This window comes from Vipera ursinii (genome assembly GCF_947247035.1).
Source record: "Vipera ursinii genome assembly, chromosome: 1".
In the NCBI taxonomy this organism is placed as follows: Eukaryota; Metazoa; Chordata; class Lepidosauria; order Squamata; family Viperidae; genus Vipera; species Vipera ursinii.
In genome coordinates this window covers 188,947,800-188,967,547 of record NC_139512.1, presented here as the reverse complement: position 1 = coordinate 188,967,547, position 19,748 = coordinate 188,947,800, and the positions used below count along the sequence as shown (strand labels likewise).

Below are 19,748 nucleotides of genomic sequence, written 5' to 3'. Positions count from 1 at the left end.
TAACAATCAAAGTATTTACTAAGCTGTTATAGATCTTCCTCACTTAATCCACATTTTCTCTTATTTCCAACTTTCTAACCTGTTTTTATCAGCTAACCATTGGTAAAAATAAGTCCCATGTCATATAGTATTCAGTTTCTTTTTCTTTAATTTTTAACGTTAACCTATCCATTTCTGCATATTCTACTATTTTTTAAATTATATTCTCCTCTATAGGGGTTTCTTCATTTTTCCAAAATTGTGCATATACTATTCTAGCTGGTGTTAATATATGTAAAACTAAGTATTACCTTTATTATAGTTCCCTGGTAACAGGCCCAATAAGAATGTCTCTGGTTTTAAATCTATATGTTGTTTTATCATAGCTTCCAACCACAAGTATATTTTATTCCAATATTTTTTTGCTTTGGGACACATCCACCACATGTGATAATACGAACCTGGTATTTAATTACATTTCCAGCATTTAACAGATTTATCTTTGTACATATTCACTAGTCTATTAAGTTCTTGTTTAATTTTAAGTTCCCCCTTTTCATTTAGTATATCATTGTATCTTATAATTTTTTCCATATTAATTACATTCAGATGTATTAGCTCCTTATGAGATTGGTATATTGGAGGATAGAGATATAAAACCCAGAAATATTTTGGGAGTCAACTTTTTTATTCTTAATTTATCCTTTGCAGAGTTTATCATTTCTTTTTCAGGCCTCACAATATGAACATCACACAACATCAACCAGTAAAATAATACTCTTAAATATCCTAAATATATAAATTCACATCTAAAAATTTCTTTGTTTTAGTTGACATCTTATGCATCCTGTAATGTTGTTGATCTGAGAAATGTGTCTATTCGGTGAGATATGGGATTGTTCCCAACCATAGACACTAACCTCTGGTCCAGAAGGTCCTTCATCTCCTCTAAAGCCCTTAGGTCCAGGTGCACCTACTTTACCCTAGAAGAAAAACATTAGTTCAGTGGTTTTATCCTTCCTAATACATGGCAAGAAACAACTAGTTTTGCAGAAATCACAAATCTTGTCCTGTAACCTCACAAAGTGATCTGAAGATAGTTTCCTGAAGCTGCTGTTCATTTCATATCCTTCCTTCCTTCCTTCCTTCCTTCCTTCCTTCCTTCCTTCCTTCCTTCCTTCCTTCCTTCCTTCCTTCCTTCCTTCCTTCCTTCCTTCCTTCCTTCTCTGGAGTGGGCAGACTTAGGAAGGAGTTTGGTTTAGAGGCCTCAGGTTATTTATACTTTATTAATTAACAAGACCCAAATTATTTCATATTGTTAGCTCTACAAGGACATTCACCATCAGTTGATTATCCCCTTTTTATCTAAATTTCAAGGGCATTCCAATAATTTTTATATGCATTATTTGTTAGATAAACAAGACAAATCTATTTCTCTAAAAGTAGCAAATTTCTGCTATGTTATGTATAAGCTTCACCCACAAATGTTTGCCTACAGTTTTTGATGGTAGGGGTTAACTTTGCTTTGTTTGTTTTACTGCACTGAATATATTTTTATTAGTCAATGACTGAAATAAAATTTCTGTTTGTATATTAATGAGAAAAAGATTTTTTATATATTATTATTGAAAATATTTTGCAAGTAAACCTTTTAAGTTTATAATCTCTTATCCAGTTTAGCTGTTGTAGATAACTCATGTCAACATTTTAGCTTGGGAAACCCTGCGATCACATGCTGCCTGATTTGTCCCAAATTTAGAGGCTAACGATATGTAAATTAAGAAAGCATATCCTCTGCTATTGCTCATATTTTATATGGACAATTTCAACGGTTTAGGATTTTTTAGGTAATTTCTGCAAAAGCGATATTACTTCATGTTTTTTTCAACTGATTTATCAAACGGTTGAGTATTTCTATTTACAAGCAACACTGATTACATATTTTATCAGTCTGAATCAAGAATAGGATTTGAAAAGTCTCCCATTATCTAACATACAAAAAAAATAGCTGTAACTTCTCAGATTTTTTACTGTTAAAGGATGTTATTTGTAAATGTGGATTTGCTTGTAAATGTTTGCTCTGAAGGCAGATGTGCTAGGGACAAAATCCAATCCTTTTCTTTCTCTACCACTGGGTTGTTGCAATGAGAAATTTCCTTACAGTGAGAATAATTAACCAATGGTAATGCTTGCCTTCAGAAATTGAGGGTGCTCCATCACTAGAGATTTTTAAGAAGAAACTGGACAGCCACTTGTCGGGAATGATATAGGGCAATGGTGGGATTCAAATAATTTAACAACAGTTCTTTGCCCGAAGAGCAACTTAAGAACACGTAAAGGCAAGGGCTTCTCTGAACGTTAAAAGCAGGGCTTTTTTTCCTCACAGAACGCTCAGAACGGAGTTCCGGTACCTTTTTTGGATGGAACCTTGTAGGGTAGGCAAGGCGGGTTGTATGACATGTGTGAGTTCCGGCACCTTTTTCTTTTACAAAGAAAGCACTGGCTAAAAGTAAAGGGGGGTGGGTGAACTAAGCTGCCTGAGGCAGAGGTGGAAAACTGCTGCAGGGTGGTCGGTTTCACCACCACCCAGGAACAAACCTTCTCAAGCGGCCCTGAGGAGCCTTGGTCGCCAGGGTCACACCTGCTTGCACAAAGCAGCGCCTGTGTGGGCTGCCTCTGTCCCAGCCGGGAAAGGGAGAAAAGGGCCTTACAGTAACTTCCTTCACCTCCCTCCCTCCGTCCCTTTCTTCCTCCACATAATGATCTTTCTTGCTGCCCTGCATCAGCCGGGGTCTCCCTTCTCTGTTCTGGAAATGGAAGCCCCATTTTCTGCTGCTTTTCTCCTTGCAGAAGGGAGGAAAGGAAGGACGCTTCATATGGAAGGTAAGCTCCGGGAAAACTACACCAGCTTGAGCTGGGCGAGAAAGGCCAGGCTATCCTTCCATGATGGTTCTGCAAAGCCCTTGAGAAGTAGAACTGTTTCCCGCATGGCTGGCCCAATCCTCTCAAGGGCTTTGCAGAACCATTGGGGAAGGGGAGCCTGGCCTTCCTCGCCCATCTCCAGCTGGCATAGTTTTCCCAGAGCTTAGCATCCTTCCATACGCACCATCCTTCCTTTCCTCCCTTCTTCTGGGAGGAAAGTGGCAGAAAATGGGGCTTTCAAGGTCTCTTCAAACTCTGTTATTCAATCAAACTTTTTTTTTTCTGGCATGGCTCTCCAGTGTTGCTGTTTGCTGAATGCTGGAGCTTTGGGTGTATCAGATGAGGAGTAAAACTTTACAAAACACTAAGTTCAAATCCAATCTCTTTGCCTCAGGTAAATGAAAATTATTCAGATTTCCCCAATTGGCTCTGGAACTCAGCTTTTACCAGGTTCATTACAAACAGTGTGCAAATGCTAGGAGTTATAGGTAAAAAGGTAAAGGTTCTCCCGCACATGCGTGCTAGTCATTTCCAACTCTAGGGGCCGGTGCTCATCTCCGTTTCAAAGCCAAAGAGCCACGTGTCCGAGGATGCCTCCGTGGTCATCTGGCCGGCATGACTAGACACCAAAGGCGCATGGAACGCTGTTACCTTCCCACCGTAGTGGTCCCTATTTTTCTACTTGCATTTTTACGTGCTTTCGAACTGCTAGGTTGGCAGAAGCTGGGACGAGTAACAGGCGCTCACTCTGTTACGTGGCATTCGGGATTCGACCCGCCAAACTTCCAACCATCTGATTTACAAGCTCAGCGTCCTAACCCACTGAGCCACCGCGTCCCTTAGGAGTTATATACATATACATATATATGTTTGGCAGGTGAGATTTCAAAGCTTTAACTGCATTTTAAAAATGAGAACCCATTAGTATGGGGTTCAAATATATTTGCATCAAGTATTAATCATCATTTAGGTTCACATATCCAGGTAGTCCTCTATTTACAACCACAATTGAGCCCAAAATTTCAGCTACTAAGCAAGACATTTATTAAGCGAATTTTGTTCCATTTTACAACCTTTCTGGCACCAGTTTTAAGTGAATCACTGCAGTTGGTAAGTTAGTAACACAGTTGTTAAATGAAACTGACTTCCCCATTGACTCTGCTTGTCAGAAGGTCACAAAAGGTGAACACATGATCCCAGGACACTGCAATTGTCATAAATATGAGTCAGTTGTGAAGCATCTGACCACGGGGATGCTGCAACAGTTATAAGTATGAAAAATGGTCACAGGTCACTTTTCAGTTGTAACTTTGTACAGTTGTAACTTTGAACAGTCACTAAACAAACTGTTGTAAATCAAGGACTATCTGTACTTGCACAGCAAGGGGGATGCAGAAGCCTGACTCTGCAATATTTTAAAATGGGGGTTACCCATAAACATTTCAGAATATTTTATGGGAACAGTTAAAGTTTCTCCGTGGAAAGAATAGCGTTAGGATGAATATGACTTATTTCTTTACTTAAAGCACATTTTCATACTTGTCATTTAGAACAAACTACAAAGACAATAATCATCAGGGAATCTGTACAATTTTAATTTTAATTCTGTGCAACTGTAGTGTCTAGGTCTAGGACATACAGTATTATCAAATAATTTGTCAGGGTGTAGCTTTCCATCGATCCAATAAAAACATTGTAATGGCTTAAGAACCAAAATAAATAGCTTTAAGAACTTCCTATTCCCACTTGTTATAGCCCTTTCTAATTTGTTTTTCCTAAAAGAGGTATCAATTTTCATTATTTTACTGATGTCAATTTATTTGACAGTTTGGTTTTTTAAAAAATTCATTCACTTGAATCCTGAGTTCATGCCCATTTTGTATCCCACTTAGAACAAATAATTCTGGTGTCCTTTTCTTTTTAAAAAAAAGTCTGTTGCCTTAAATGTCTTGAGGAACTCTTGTTTGGTCACCTTGATCCAATATGTTCAATTTTGTATAGAAAAACACAAGAGGGCTCTTATAGCAGGGAAGGTTCTAAATGGGATTTATGCCAGCTTTTATCCTAGCTGCTGTTTTCAATTTGCCATTTTGGTGCAGAACATCTGCATTTCATTTTAACAATACGTGTTGTTTTACAACTACAAACTGGACAAATGTAACAGAGCAAGGGGCCTCACTTTGGAGCATTATGGGATGGAAATGTCCTGGATCTGTTGAAGGACACTTATCCTCTATAGCTGGAATAACAGGCCAGTAGATATATGTGCAGAGAAAATAAGTGGAAAGTATTAAAGCAAAAGGAACAATAAATAGTATCTACTGCAACCTGTATGCATGGTCTTATATTAGAAACTATAAATATATAAATCATGTGAGTTTTCTTATTCAGTGTATAGTTCCTATCAGTACTGTCTGTTCTTGGTAATGTTATTGTTAATGCTAATGATACAAGGATCACATTATGAGCAGGAATCAAGTCCTTTTTGACTGTCTTAATTGCTTATAAGGCTCTCTGCATTACTGCCATGAACATTGATTACACTAATTGCTCATTGCAAAAAAAAAAGATTACTCAAATTAATACAGAGCAGAGGCCTCGTCAAATATTCTCCTCCTTTCCACTCATTGATTTACATTCTCCCTCTGCCCAACTGAGAGACTGAGGATGCAGAAGAATTGAGAGCATCTTACTGGTTCTCCTGGTGGTCCAAAAAGTCCCTCACGGCCTTGTTCTCCTGGTGGACCTGGCTCACCCTAAAAAAAGAGGAAAATAAATGAGGCAATATTTGCAGAGAAGAATAAGTAGAAAAGCACAAGAAAAAATACAACATCTGCAGAGCTGAACCATACGTGTTTCAATATACTAAATTATACCATATTTTGCCTATAATCAATGCAGGAAAACAATATCAAACAAACACTATCAAAGGCCCAGATAATCCTAAAATCCATGGATTATCTACTTAAAAAGCTATTTAAAAAAATAAATAAATCACATCTTGCCCAGAATCCTCTAGGGACTGGAGGATTTTTGGCATAATTGTACTGTATGTAGGATCCATTGCGCCATACTGTCATGAAAGCCAATTATTTCCAGCGTTCTTGCCAATTTGCTTGCAGCATAGAGTACTGAGAAGTTAACGGCTCATATGGAACTAAGGGCAAACTAACTATGAGAGTGGCCAGAGGAAAACATTTGTTCACATATATCCTCCTTTGCCTCAGCTGAGTTGATACAGTGTCGATGACCTGGCAGGAATGCCCAAAGGCTACCTGGAACTGAAACTGACTGCTGGGCTGTGGCATTTCTAGCCATTCTGTCTACTTGGTTGAGTTCTTGTCATCCTCAGTCAGGGACACTACTCACTCTCTGAGGCTTTGTCTACATCGTGGCAAATGAACAGCACTGCCTGAAAGAACCAGCAGTGAGCAATTTCCCTTGTGTTTCAATTATTACCACTGAGCAACAATTTCCTTCTATAGAGTGCCAAAGTAGGCTGTACTCATGGGACAGTAGCACAACAGAAGGGCAAGAAGCCAAAATAATGAGGTGTCTAACACAGCAGCATACTGAGGGATATTACTGCATTACCCAACCTTAATTAAGAGGTCTTGGGAAATACAAGCACTCTGTGGGAAGCTAGACTGTGAGAACATTAGTGAAGGGCACAGTGGGGAGGGGGCAAGAGGAAAGATTGCTGTTTGTCATCTCTTTTTCTGAGAAGTAGAAACATGATTAATTGAGGGACTTCTGGAGAAAAATGTTTTATTCGTTTGAAAAATAAATACAGTGGGGCATACAATCACTTGTATGGCAGCACTCCTTCTTCCTCTGTGCCAAAGCTTCATATAAACAGAATGCTTTATGAAGAATTAGGAAATGTCTCTGCTTTATGAATTTGGAAAGAGGTAGATCAAGAATCCCTTCTCTGAAAACGCCTGCTTTACTCACAGTTGAAGATTTGGACTTGAATTTAGCAAAGAATGATCCTAACAGGACATTTTTACGCATTATATTCCATGGTTTTATATCTCCTGGATTTTCTGATTTCCCTAGTGCCTGACACTAGATATGTCTAGCCTAATAAAGGTGGAAACTCATTAAAGAGAGATCCAATCTGGAACTAAGGAAAAAATTTCTGATAGGGAGAACAATTAAACAATGGAACAGCTTGCTTCCCAGAGTTGTGGGTGATCATCACTAGAGGTTTTCAAAAAGAGATTAGACAGCAATTTGTCTCAAATGGTGTAAGGTCTCCTGCCTTCGGCTAGGGGTTGAACTAGAAGACTAGACTCCCACCTAAAACAGAATTAAATCTTGTCCTCTCCTCCAACAAACATGTCTTTGCAAGGCATATTTGTTTAGGAGTAACTGCCAGTAGCCAAAAAAAAAAAGAACAGGGGCAAGACAAAGAAGACATCTGTATTAGTTGAATTAATGACTTAATTAATTACATTAATTAAGCCATGGTGTGTCTCTGTGACACTCTATGCCAGTGAAAGTTGGACTTTGAAGAAACAGGACAGGAAGAGTATTAGTGCCTTTGAAATTTGGGGTTGAAGAAGACTATGGAGAATGCCATAGACAGTCATAAAAGAAACCAATAAATCATTAAACAAATCAACTTAGAGTTCTCACTTTAAGTATCATACTTTAGACACATTATGTGAAGACCTAACTCTGGAAGTGGCTGTAATTTTGGAAAAGTGGAAGGAAAAAGAAGCAGAGGACAATCAGCAGGAAAATGGTTTGACTCAGTTACAGTGGTGATGAGTGCACTACTGGAAGACTGGAAAAACCAGGTTACAACAAAGAAAAACAGGGTTGGAAGGGACCTTGGAAGTCTTCTAGTCCAGCCTCATGCTCATGAAGAAAATCTATCTGTGTGATCATTAGAACAACACTGATTTGATGGCACATAATCAATCAATCAATTACTTTACTGATCTGTAAAATAACACAATTTATCAACTTGATTGCCCATTTGCATATACCAATTAGCCCATCTCTCACACAGAAACCACTCTTATCCACAGAAATGTACACAGACACACACATTTTCTTCGAGCAGAAACAGCAAATGAAATAACAATAGTAATTTTTATAGAAGCCAGAATTGAGACGACAGCAACAGACAGCAAGTGGACCACCTGAAGAAACAGTGAACCACCAGATTAGCTGCTGCAAGAAGATAACACATATTGTTTACAAACAATATCATGACAAATAGCAACAATGGTGCTTTGGAAGATTCGCAAGAAATACCATTAGCCTACAAGTAAGGACTGATAGGACCATAAAATAGAGAAAATCATAGAAAATGAAGAAGCTAAAATGCTCTGGGACTTTAAAATTCAAACAGACACATAACACACCAGACTTAACAACTGCTGAAAAAAACCACAAAAATGTCTGGACAGTGGATGTGGCAATACCTGGAGACAGCAGAACACAAGAGAAAGAACTGGAGAGGATAACAAAATATAAAGACCTGCAAATAGAAATAGAACTGTGGGGAAAAGAAAGCAAAGGTAGTACCAATAGTAATAGGGGTTTGGGGTGAAATCCCAAAAGAACTGGAGCACCTCTTGAACACCATCAGCATTGACAAATTCACCATCAGCTTGTTGCAAAAGGCAGTTTTGCTCGGAACAGCTTACATCCTGTAATGATAACTTTAACACATCCATATCTGCCTATTCCAAGCCTATCCCAAGGGAAGGACTCAATAAGTGGATAAAAATGCCAAATCCAAATCTGGCTGGCTATGCAATGAACTACAATAACAATGCCATCACCATGATGTGAATGATTTAAGGGGAAATAGAATAGACTAAATGGGGGGTATAATCAAAAATGTATTTCTACCCACCCTTTATTGGTTAAAGACATTATTTTGGAACGTAAAGGTAAGACAGAGAATATGTATTTTTTAGTTACAGGATGCTTAAGAAAATTCTTTTTGAATTTGGTTATCTATCTATCTATCTATCTATCTATCTATCTATCTATCTATCTATCTATCTATTTATCATCCATCCATCATTTATCTATTAAATTTATATGCTGCCCATCCCACTATCGAGCGACTTGGATTGGTTTACAAGCTAATCTGGTCCACAATTTTAAAATGACAATTCTCTTCAGAAGCATATTTCTGAATTTTGTAATGCATTTCTCTGCCTAAACAAAGCAAAATGTGTTCAGAATGTAACTTTATGAAAAGTGATTTTTAGTCTTCTGAGATATATAAATGTCCATGTTATCCAAGAACAGACCAATGAGAGGGAAGCTGAAACTACATTATTTGATACAATCCTCAAATTCATGAACCCCACAGCACTAACTTTTCTCAATATATCAGAGCATTTTAAAAAAATTTTCCTTCCTTGTTTCCCAATTGTTTTTGCCCAGCTGGACTCTTCTAGCTGCTCAGTTTTACAGATGCACTTTTTGGTTTGGGACATACTGTAGTGCATTTTCCCCTACTCACTCCCAACTTTCTCATTAAAAGAGGCATTGTTTTCCTTTCCTTTACAACTAGCTCATCGGGGGAGATCTAACCTGGAAATAAGAAGAAATTGCTTGACAGTGAGAAGAATTAATCAATGGAACAGCTTGCCCCCTGAAGTTGTGGGTGTTCCGTCCCAGGTTTTCAAAAAAGATTGCACAACCATTTGTCTGAAATGGTATAAAGCCTCCTGCTTTGGGCAGAGGGTTGGACTAGAAGACCTGCAAAGTCTCTTCCAACTCTATGATTCTATTCTGTTATGTTCCTCTCCTCGCCTTTTCTCCTATTCTATACCTTTCTTAGTTTATAAACTCAGTCTGTTAATTCTACATTGAGTGATGTGTATCCTCCAATTTTCAGCTATAAGAAAAACAAAAACAAGTTTTAACAAAACCAGTTAAAAGTGCAGAATGTCTTTTCCCACCCATTTCTTTAAAATAGGCGTGTCCAACTCAATTTGAGGGCTGCATCTGCACGGTGGTGCCTTCAGGGGGCTAGGTGGGCGTGGACCACTGGGTGGGCGTGGCTGTGGTGGTCATGGCTGACTGGGTGGGCGTGGCCAGGGGGAATGGCCACCTCAACATTGCTCGTGTGTGGGGGGTGCCTGTAAGGGCCAGGCAGAGTTGAGGGAGATCCGGGGGGGGGGGTGTCTCTGGCGGGTGAGGCGGTGGGCAGGAGGCTCGTCCTGCAAGGTGAGGCAGGGGGCAGGCCGGGGCTTTCGTTGCCACAGGGCAAGGCAAGGTGAGGCAAGGGCCAGGGCGGCTGCTGCCTGACACCATTGGCCCCTACATACAGAGGCCAGCGAGCACATGGGGGCTGACGGTGTCCATCAACAGGCACAGCCTGCCGGGCCCTCAACCAGCGCACTCTGGGGTTCCACAGCCTGCTGTGAATACTGGGCCAGCCCTCCAGCAGCAGGCAGAGTAGGGGAGGGGAGGCACATGCACCTACTCAGTCCCATCTGTTTTTGCTTGTAGTTGGAGAGCAGGTCGCTGCTGGTCATCTTCTCGGCCCCTTGGCCCATGTGTGGAGACTGTTCTCTTTGAACACCTGATGCATCTTGGCCCTGCCTCAGGCCGCTGGCACCAGCAGCTCGCGCAGGTCCATTAGGCTCCCCCCGCTACCTGGAGTGATAGCCCCACCCAGCACAAAGGAGGTGAAGCGGACAACTAGGAAGCCCTGAGGAGAAGTGGTAGAGCACGCCCATGCCCAGCAAGCAAAAGGCCACCCTGAGCGGGGAAAGTCTGATCCCCATCGACACCATGGGCGCCCAGTCCCAGCCAGGATTGAGTGTCTCTCCATCTTTGCTTCCTTTGTGCTGGGCAGGCCTGCAGCTCCAGGTGGCAGCCTAATAGACCTGCGCAAGTAGCTGGCAGCCACGGCTGCGACAGGTATCGTGGTGCGTGAGGGGAATGCGCTCCACCTGTGGACCTAGGGCAAGACACATGCGGGGGCTGAGGAGAAACCAGTGGCGACCTGCTCTGCAACCAAAAAGATGAGACGGAGTAGGCGTGTCTGGCAGTCTGCATCACATGCCCCGACTCCGTGTGGTGCCGTTGCCGCCGCAACGCTGCTGCTGGAGGGCCGGCCCGGTATTCACAGCAGGCTACATGGTGACTGCCTCCTGTGCATGTGCCTTGGGGGTTGCCGGGCTGGGTGGGGCTGGGGCCAGGGTGGTGGGGGCCAGTCCCTCACAGTCTCCAGAACTTTCCCAGGGGGCAAATATCGGCCAACTGTGGGCCAAATCCAGCCCGCGGGTCTTGTGTTTGACATGTCTGCTCTAAAAAGATCACTAGGCCTTAGGCAAAAATGGCTTAAGTTTTCACTTTAAACAGTAAAGTCTTTCTTCTTCTTCTAAACTACTTGTGAATATCGTGAATGAAAATTTACCTTTTCTCCTTTTGATCCACGAGTCCCAGGGACACCTCGTAAGCCTTCGGATCCAGGGCTACCCTGTATGCAAAAGGATTACGATGATTTTATATACTAGATTCAATAACAAGAACCATATTTCTGTTCACTAAGAAGCTGAAGGGGAATTTTGTATTAGAACTTATTCTAACAATCCAGTTGGGAAGGATTCTGAGGGCTTGCTAAGGACTGAAGGAATTCCTAAACATTTTCATAGGTTACACTGTGTTTACAGTTGAGGAAAGCTCTTTGCGGATTGTATCCCATTCCATATCAATATTAGAAAAACAGCTTTGAATAAATTCATTGAATTACAGCTCCAGAGGCTTAAGGAAGACCATTTTCTTGGTTCCCAATTTTGCTGCCAACTACGGAAAGCATCACTGAAAACAGTAACCTTCCTGTTACTGTAACCAAACCTTACCTTTGGTCCAGCGATACCATCAGAGCCAGGACTTCCCTACAAGAGAAAGAAGAGACAGTGGAATGGATCGTCATGTATTTAAACCAGCTCCTTCTGGCCCCTTAAAAATCTTTAAATGTGTACCTCATCTCCCCATTCTCCTTTTTCTCCTTTGGCTCCCACTTCCCCAGGCAGACCCTAAAAGACATGAAAAAGTAAATACTTTGAACATGAGGCTTTTGAGTATTCATACAGCAGCTGTGAATCACATAAGTGATCTAAACCGAAATGGATAGAGATGTCAGAGCAATGTTATTATTGCCCTTCAAAATCAAAAAGGCAAACGACAGTTTAAAAACAACTCTGAATTTCTCTGATCTCATGATATCAACTGCATTGATGAGCTGAGATGATTCAGTTTAGGCTTGGCTATAGTATAGCTGAAACTACAGCAAAACCAACATTTTAATTCACAACATTCTGAAATCTGGTAACTTTTTACAGCTGTTTGGCAACAATTTTCCCATCAGAAGGATCTCTTATCCCCAAATGCTGGTCCCTCAGGTTTGGTTCCCCTAAAAGGTCCTTCAGGGGAATGATGGCTTAGCCTCAGAAGCTTCAAAGTCTTCATTTTTTTAATGCAACTAGACAAAGGCAACATGAATTGAGGACATGGATTTTGGGTATATGGAATAGCAATTTATTTTACTTTACTCGTTGATGACATGGGATAAAACACTTTTCACTTTACCCCAAAACTTCCTGCAGCTGGTGGGAGCAGTATTTTTTTTTGCTCCTTATCAGTGTACTAAAACTGGATGATGATCACATGACAAAGCAAAACCGTTCTGATGGTTTGAGGAGCAAAAGAAGTGGAAATTAAGAAGAGGTCAAAGAGTGAACTTGTCTAAAAAAAAATGTGATTATTCCATACACAACTTCTATGATGAAGGAATGTTATTCTTAGGTTATTCTTGCTTAGAGATCACAGTTGTGACTGGCAACTCTGTTATTAAGTGCTGCAATTGCAAAGCAAAACATCAGATTACTGCCAGAAACGTCTGTTTTGGTTCTTCAGCAAATCACTAAAGTTATTAAGTGACCATGACTTGAAGTTTCATATCTGCGCTCTCCATTAATTGTGCTTGCTGAAAGCAGGTTGTGAAGCGTGCAAATTATGATCATGTGACTGTGGGACAATACAACTTTTGTGAACACATACTGGTTGAAAAGCACCCAAATGGCAATCATGTGACTATGGGACACTGTGATGATCTTAAATGTAAGGTTTGGTTGCAAAGCTGTTTTTTTCAACTCTAGTTAACTTTAAATAATTGCCAAATGAAGTAGTCAGGAAGTGAGGAGTACTTGTAGTGTCCTTTATAAAGAACATCTAGGCTGCATGGAATGCATGTACAAGAGAGCAGATGTGTAAAATCCTAAGAATCCAGGAAAAAATCCAAGAGAAGCTGCAGTATGTAGTCAATCTCAGGTTTTGTGTCTGATCAACTAATCAGTATTCCTAATCTGGCAAATTACCAACAGCCAATTTTGAAACCAGGAAAGCTCAAAAAAGGTTAGTCTCCACCTGGTGAATTGAGGGAGGGGTGAAAAATCAGTGATACCAGCCAGTTTCTTCCTCTGCCAGCTTATCTTCTGGCTGTTTACCATCTTCTAATACAGTGCTTTTTTTTCTTCGTTCCTGTTTTCATTACCCAAAACTGCTTATCAGAAAGTCCTTTTACCGCTTATCAGAAATTCCTTATTTAAATGTCCCTGCTGTGATTTTGGGCAATTTACCTAGGTTAGTGAAGTTTAGGGAAGCACAGTTCTAATGGCTCCACTAGCAAGTTGTGGGGATCTTTCACTTAGCCCTGCTATTTATTTGCCTGAATCCTGCTAACTTTTCCTGTATCAAACCAGTAGGCAAACAAACAAAAATCAAACAGGCCAAATTAATTGATTTAGAATAATATCTAGCCCAGTGGCATAAATTTGCTTGTCAGTAGCATATTAAATATAAACAAAAATTTATTATGAAATACAACAGACATGTCAAACTCGCGACGTCATGTGACGTCGCACAACGTATCAGGATGGTTTTGCCATTGCTGGCAAAGGGGTGGGCGTGGCTTCTGCATGACGCATCCGGCCCATGGGCCAGCAGTTTGACACCCCTGCCTTCAGAGTATTGGGGTTTAATCCCAACAAGTAACAACATTGGGGAAATTGTTATACTGTAGATAAAACTGAAAGGTCTACCCAGTACTTAAAGCTGGCTGAGTGGAAAAGAGTGTGAACCTGCTGGCTGTTGTCTCTTTTCCCCTAACCTGGTGGTGTTATGTTGGGGGAGGGAGCAATATCTATGATCCACCTCTGGCTGTCGCTGTCTGAGATGTGAGGAAGGGAAGTGGGGAGAAACAGGATGTGTGGTCAGGGACTCTCCTCCGGGCAACTAACAGCAGTGATAAAAGAGGAAGGCCAAGCAATGCTATAAGTTCACAATTACAACTATACCTTGTCGCCAGGACGTCCATCTTTTCCTTGTGGCCCTGGACCTCCTTTGGGCCCAGGCTCTCCCTTTAAGTAAAGAACACAGAGACACAAATAAGTTTAGGAAGGGAAAAAAGGACTCCCATTCCAACATCCTAAATGACATGACGTACAAGTGGAGGTTTGTCACTGCTAGGGGGAACTAGTAGAAGTGAGAATCACCTGTAATCAAAATAGAGAAATCTAGACTTTTATCATCACTGTGACAGGACCATGCGTGCCAAATGAGAAATATAAAAGCAGAATTTCCTATTCTTTCAAATACAGACCATTTTTATATTTTAAGAATTTTGTTATGTATATATTATAACATTGAAAAACATTATAAACCAATATTACTTATTGAGGATTAGTACATTGCTGATTTGGCTTCCCCTCACTTCAACGTACTACTACAATAATCTACTAAAACTGCTTCCTTTGACTTTTTGGATTTGCGTGTGTGAAAATGTTTTGTAAAACAAATGTAATGCCATATTTAACTGATTTACTACTATAAATACTACTAAACTAGTATTTACCAAATACCAGATAAATTTATCATGGTATTTATATGCTGACATCACAAAAGTATAGTATCCAGGTCATAAAGAGAAAACAATGAATTATGGCTAACCTTTATCCCTTTGGGTCCATAAGAACCAGTATCCCCTTTTTGTCCAGGAGGTCCTTGTAAGCCCTGGAACCAAGCAGTTATCAATTAATTAATGACAATGTGTTATATGTTTTGGTACATTACAATAATCTCCATCAGGCTGCACTGAATTTATCCATTTATTGGTCTATTTCTAACCAGATTCTGCACTTTGTGACTACCTATATTTACAGATTTGCTTCCACCACTGCACTCTGAGGTTGCCTGTTAGCAATCAAAATGGATAGATGTATAATCTCTTGCACCGACATACATCAAACCCAGGAGATCCTTTGCATCCTGGTAGTCCATGATATCCTTGTTCACCCTGTGAAGAAAGAAAATGTTTACAGGACTATTATGAATCATTTGGAATTATTTTCTTTTATCATTAGAAGATAGCAATAGCACTTATATACCATTTCACAGTGCTTTTACAGCCCTCTCTAAGTGGTTTACAGAGTCAGCATATTGCCCTCTGGGTCCTCATTTTACCGACCACAGAAGGATGGAAGGCTGAGTCAACCTTCAGCTGGCGAGAATCAAACTCCTGGAGCGAGCAATGAGTTAGCCTGCAGTACTGCATTCCAACCACTGCACCACCACAGCTCTATTATCTTAAGGAAGATTCTGTAAGATTATCTCTATAAGACTAGTAGAAGCAATTGTACTAGAATGTCTCTTCTGGAAAACTTTTAGCTGATCGTAGCTAACTTAGACTTTGGGAATTCTTACTCATTCTACTATATCAAGTTAGTCTAGGACTCTAGGTCATCATAATACCTGAATATTGATATGCATTTATTCACTTCCTTAAGCCAATACTTTATTTAATTGCAACCCTTTTAATGCAATTTTTTAAGGCATAAGGAGAAAAACTACCTTCTGCATGCAGATATAAACCATACCTTCTTGCCATCATCGCCATCTATGCCACGTTTGCCCTTCTCTCCCTGTAACATAAAAAAGTCAGGTGTATAATACATATTTCAATTCACTCTCAAAAAGATATTGGTATCATCCCCAAACAAAACCTAAAGACACACCTTGCCTCCTTTTGCACCTCTTGAGCCCTGTAGATGAAAGAAGAAGATTTAGAATGACATACAAGTGATTACTGGGGCTATATGGAAAAGGGTAGGGGAAGTGGACATTTCTTGTTCTCTTTTTAGAACCTACTATGGAATTTAAGAGGTTTATGATCTTCTAGATCTGGGGTTCCAAATCAGGGGTGCTCACCCTGGGGTGCGAGACAGTATTCCAGGGGGTGTGAAAACTTGGCTTTTCAAAATTATAGTGTATATGCATAATTCATTGCCGTTATTTTGAACTTTTGTAAGGGGTTTGAGAATATATCAGAAGCATTTTAGGGGTGCGGGGTATAGAAAAGGTTGGGAGCCGCTGTTCTAGATAATCACTAGGTACTGATGTTATATCAGCAAAATACGGTGGCTGCATCATGCCCTAATACAATATCTTAAGAACAAACTATGTACTTTCTAACTGAACATAACTAGCTTTTTCATTTAAAAAAGCATATATGCAATTTTGCAAAATATTCTAAATCTTATCTGGACCATTCCCTGTCCCTGCTCTGGTTGTCTAACTTTCTAGTGGTCACAGAATTACCGTCCCCATGTTATTAGGATAAATAATAATAATAATAACAACAACTTGAACTGCTAGGTTTTTACCAGTTCCGGACTGTGAATTGAATTGAAGACTAAATCTTGACAATAATAATCATAACAAGTTGAACTATTAAGTTTTTGCAAGTTCCAAACTGTGAATTGAAGAATTATTATTATTATTATTAGCTAGAAAAATAACAAAATATCATGATTTGCGAATTTAAGTTGAGCAATTGCGGAGGAAGAAATCAATGGTTGTACCAATTGTAATAGGAGCCCTTGAAGCAATTCCCAAAGGGCTGCCTAGATGCATGGAAATTTTGGACTTATTAAACCTGAATATCCTGACTTTGCAAAAAAAACACCATACTGGAAACTGCCTATACACTCAGACGCTACCTTAATAGCTCTTTGGTCCTTGGTTAGGACTTGAACTGTTAAGTTTTTACCAGTCCCAGACTGTGAATAGAATTGAAGACTAACAACAATAATAATGGTTTTAAATTAATTTTTATATTAAAATATACTTTATTTTAACATATTGTTTTTAATATATTAATTTTGTTTATGCTTAACATATGGTGCCCAGAATCACTTGTTTGTGACATGGATGGCCTTATAAATTTGATAAATAAATAAATGTGCAAAATAGAATCCAATATTTGTTTCTTTGCCCAACAATTCTAGTGGGAATCTCAAATCCAAACAATTCCAAGTAGAACCAAATTAATTTAAATTTCTTACGGCCTTTTCTCCTTCTGGAAAACAGACAATTTAGAGGGCAATTTTAACATATTTGCATTTCAAACTGATCATGTGACACATTTATTTTATTTGCTCCAATGAAATGAGATCTCAGGAAGAAGAAAGGCTTTAACTAAATATTAGGGGAACTTTTCTGAAGTGCTACATAGCAGGCAGGCTCGTAGGCAACTATTACGAGTGCTACAGTAGATTCCGTAAAAGGAGTTAGCAGCAGGAGGCGGGGCAAGAGGCGCTAAATGATTTTTGAGATACTTTCAGTTACAGACCAGATTCACATGCTAAATATTAAATCAGAATGCTGTTGATTTGTTTTTGGCTTCATATGTGAACCCACTCAATTGTGATTTATTTATGTGGTTTGAAATGATATGAAATGAGGTAAGATCTTGAGAGTATACAGACTTTGCAGTTTCAACCACAAGCCAGCTTCTCTTCCCCATCCCCTATTTGGTTTATAGCATACCTCTAGATCAAGGATAAATCTTGTGATATTTTGACTGGCCCTAAAAATGGCATACCCTAACACTGAATTTTGGAGTCTCCCCCCCCCCAATTCAACACAGATTCATTTGCTTTTGTAGCACTGTTAATCAACACAACTCACCTTGTCCCCGCGGCTACCCTTGTCTCCCTAAAAATGAGAAGGGTGGGGGAAAAGTCAGATATATTATAAATAAAATTAGAAGAAAAAATATTATCAAGAAAGCAGTAAGTGAAATTATACTTGCCTTCATCCCTTGGTAGCCAATAGGTCCTGGGTCACCTTGCTTTCCCTAGGTAAAGAATAACAGTCAAAGCAATAAATCCCATTGCAGTCAGATCCGGTTCTTGTTTCGGAAATTCACTTAAGATTGTAGGGGGAAAAAATCATCCACAATTTTACTTTAATTGGGATTTTCTCAATTTCTTACAATATGTCCTTTGATTTGAAATCCATCCTTGCTTTCCCAAAACACACACAAGAAAGCACATTCATGTGTATATCTAAACAGATTGATACAGAGTTGGATTAAGACATATAAGTAGAACGGACTCATGGCTGGATCCAATCTTGTTTCTTTAATAATGCAATTTTATATGTTAATAATCTCTTTTGAATTCACACTACCTCAGGGCTTCCAGAATTTCAGTTTACAGCTTTCTATGTTATGAAAAACACTTCACCGACAAATACATTAGTGCCTATCAGATGTGATCTCTCCAGACATAGGGGTCTTTTTGAAGACTACAGAAGAGTGCAGTTCAAGATCTCAGTTCTTTGTGAAAATTACAAAAAGGTCCCCTAGTTTTATTATATTATAGTGGTACATTAAATTCTGCCAAAACTGGACCTAATATGCTGATCTCAGAAAACATGCTGAGATGCCTCAACAGAATGGGTGGGTGGAAACAGGCTGGATCTCACCCTCCTGTAACTTCATTGGCAATTTGCAATTTCAGGAACATGCTGACATATAGATGGTGTGTCTGCAAAACTGATTAATGTTATCTCACAAGTCTTCATATATGGAAAATGTCCCTTGGGAGGAATGTATCCCTCAAACTAAAAGAAAATACTCCATATTTACTCAGAATAATTCAGTATTACATAAGATTCAGCTTCACCAAGTATTTTCCATCCAAGGTCAAATGTATTTTCTACTTACGTGATCTCCAGCTTCTCCTTTTTCTCCTGGCAAGCCAGGTCTCCCTCTTTCTCCCTGAAACAAAATATCAGTAAGCATTAGGTTCTACTTCCAGTTTTTATTTCGAGTAAAGTTTAGTTTTTAAAAAGCACTGAAGAAAAGGGGTCGTGTTATGAATGTTCTTGCCATTATCCAAAGGATAATTTTCAGGCTGCCCTTTAGTGTCGGGCAAATGCCAAATATTGCAATACACATAACATTAATTTTTAACCTATATTTTCACTTTTCACAATTGTTTCCGAATCAACAACAGTAAATAGTTACAAAAGTCTAACAAAACTCTACAAAATGTGAAAGTACTACTTCCCCCGCCCCAGAAGACTGCTCTATACATATGAGTTAGCAGATACATAAACAAGAAGAAAGTAGTAATGGGAACCAAGAAGCCTTTAAGGAAAGGACTCCCTCAATCTGGAATGGAAAGGTTTGCATGGCTGTATCTATGGACATAGAAGAATGAAAGTGAGTACTCTACAGCTGCCAAGTTGTCTGTTAATAGGAGAATGGACAGAAAAATGCTTGGAATAAAGGATTATTATTGACAGAAGTGCACACTGTAGGAGATGTCAAGTTAGCCATTTCAGGGAAAGGAGAACTGGCTGGCTTCTCTTCTTTTCAGGTTGCAATCTAACCAAATAAGTCAAAGTGAAAGAAGTAAGCCCTTCAATCAAAGGTCCTATTCTTAAATGCTAGGCCATCTGCCCACAAGGCAACTCTTAAATGAAATTTTGAATGAACATATTGGTCAAGC

The 19,748-nt window shown here is 39.5% G+C and overlaps 1 protein-coding gene across 1 annotated transcript in view; it reads right to left on the bottom strand.

The window, feature by feature from the left end:
- The window catches only part of COL6A1 (collagen type VI alpha 1 chain), a 51,384-nt gene that overhangs the window by 19,522 nt on the left and 12,114 nt on the right, over positions 1 to 19,748 (bottom strand). The window contains exons 9-21 of the mRNA XM_083363001.1: positions 18,959 to 19,012; positions 18,037 to 18,085; positions 17,917 to 17,939; positions 15,963 to 15,989; positions 15,825 to 15,869; positions 15,191 to 15,244; positions 14,899 to 14,961; positions 14,247 to 14,309; positions 11,874 to 11,927; positions 11,751 to 11,786; positions 11,306 to 11,368; positions 5,595 to 5,657; positions 900 to 962 (exon numbers count right to left, since the gene is read on the bottom strand). Of these exons, the coding sequence (XP_083219127.1) occupies positions 900 to 962; positions 5,595 to 5,657; positions 11,306 to 11,368; positions 11,751 to 11,786; positions 11,874 to 11,927; positions 14,247 to 14,309; positions 14,899 to 14,961; positions 15,191 to 15,244; positions 15,825 to 15,869; positions 15,963 to 15,989; positions 17,917 to 17,939; positions 18,037 to 18,085; positions 18,959 to 19,012 (657 nt within the window). The remainder of the gene's footprint in view (positions 1 to 899; positions 963 to 5,594; positions 5,658 to 11,305; positions 11,369 to 11,750; positions 11,787 to 11,873; positions 11,928 to 14,246; positions 14,310 to 14,898; positions 14,962 to 15,190; positions 15,245 to 15,824; positions 15,870 to 15,962; positions 15,990 to 17,916; positions 17,940 to 18,036; positions 18,086 to 18,958; positions 19,013 to 19,748) is intronic.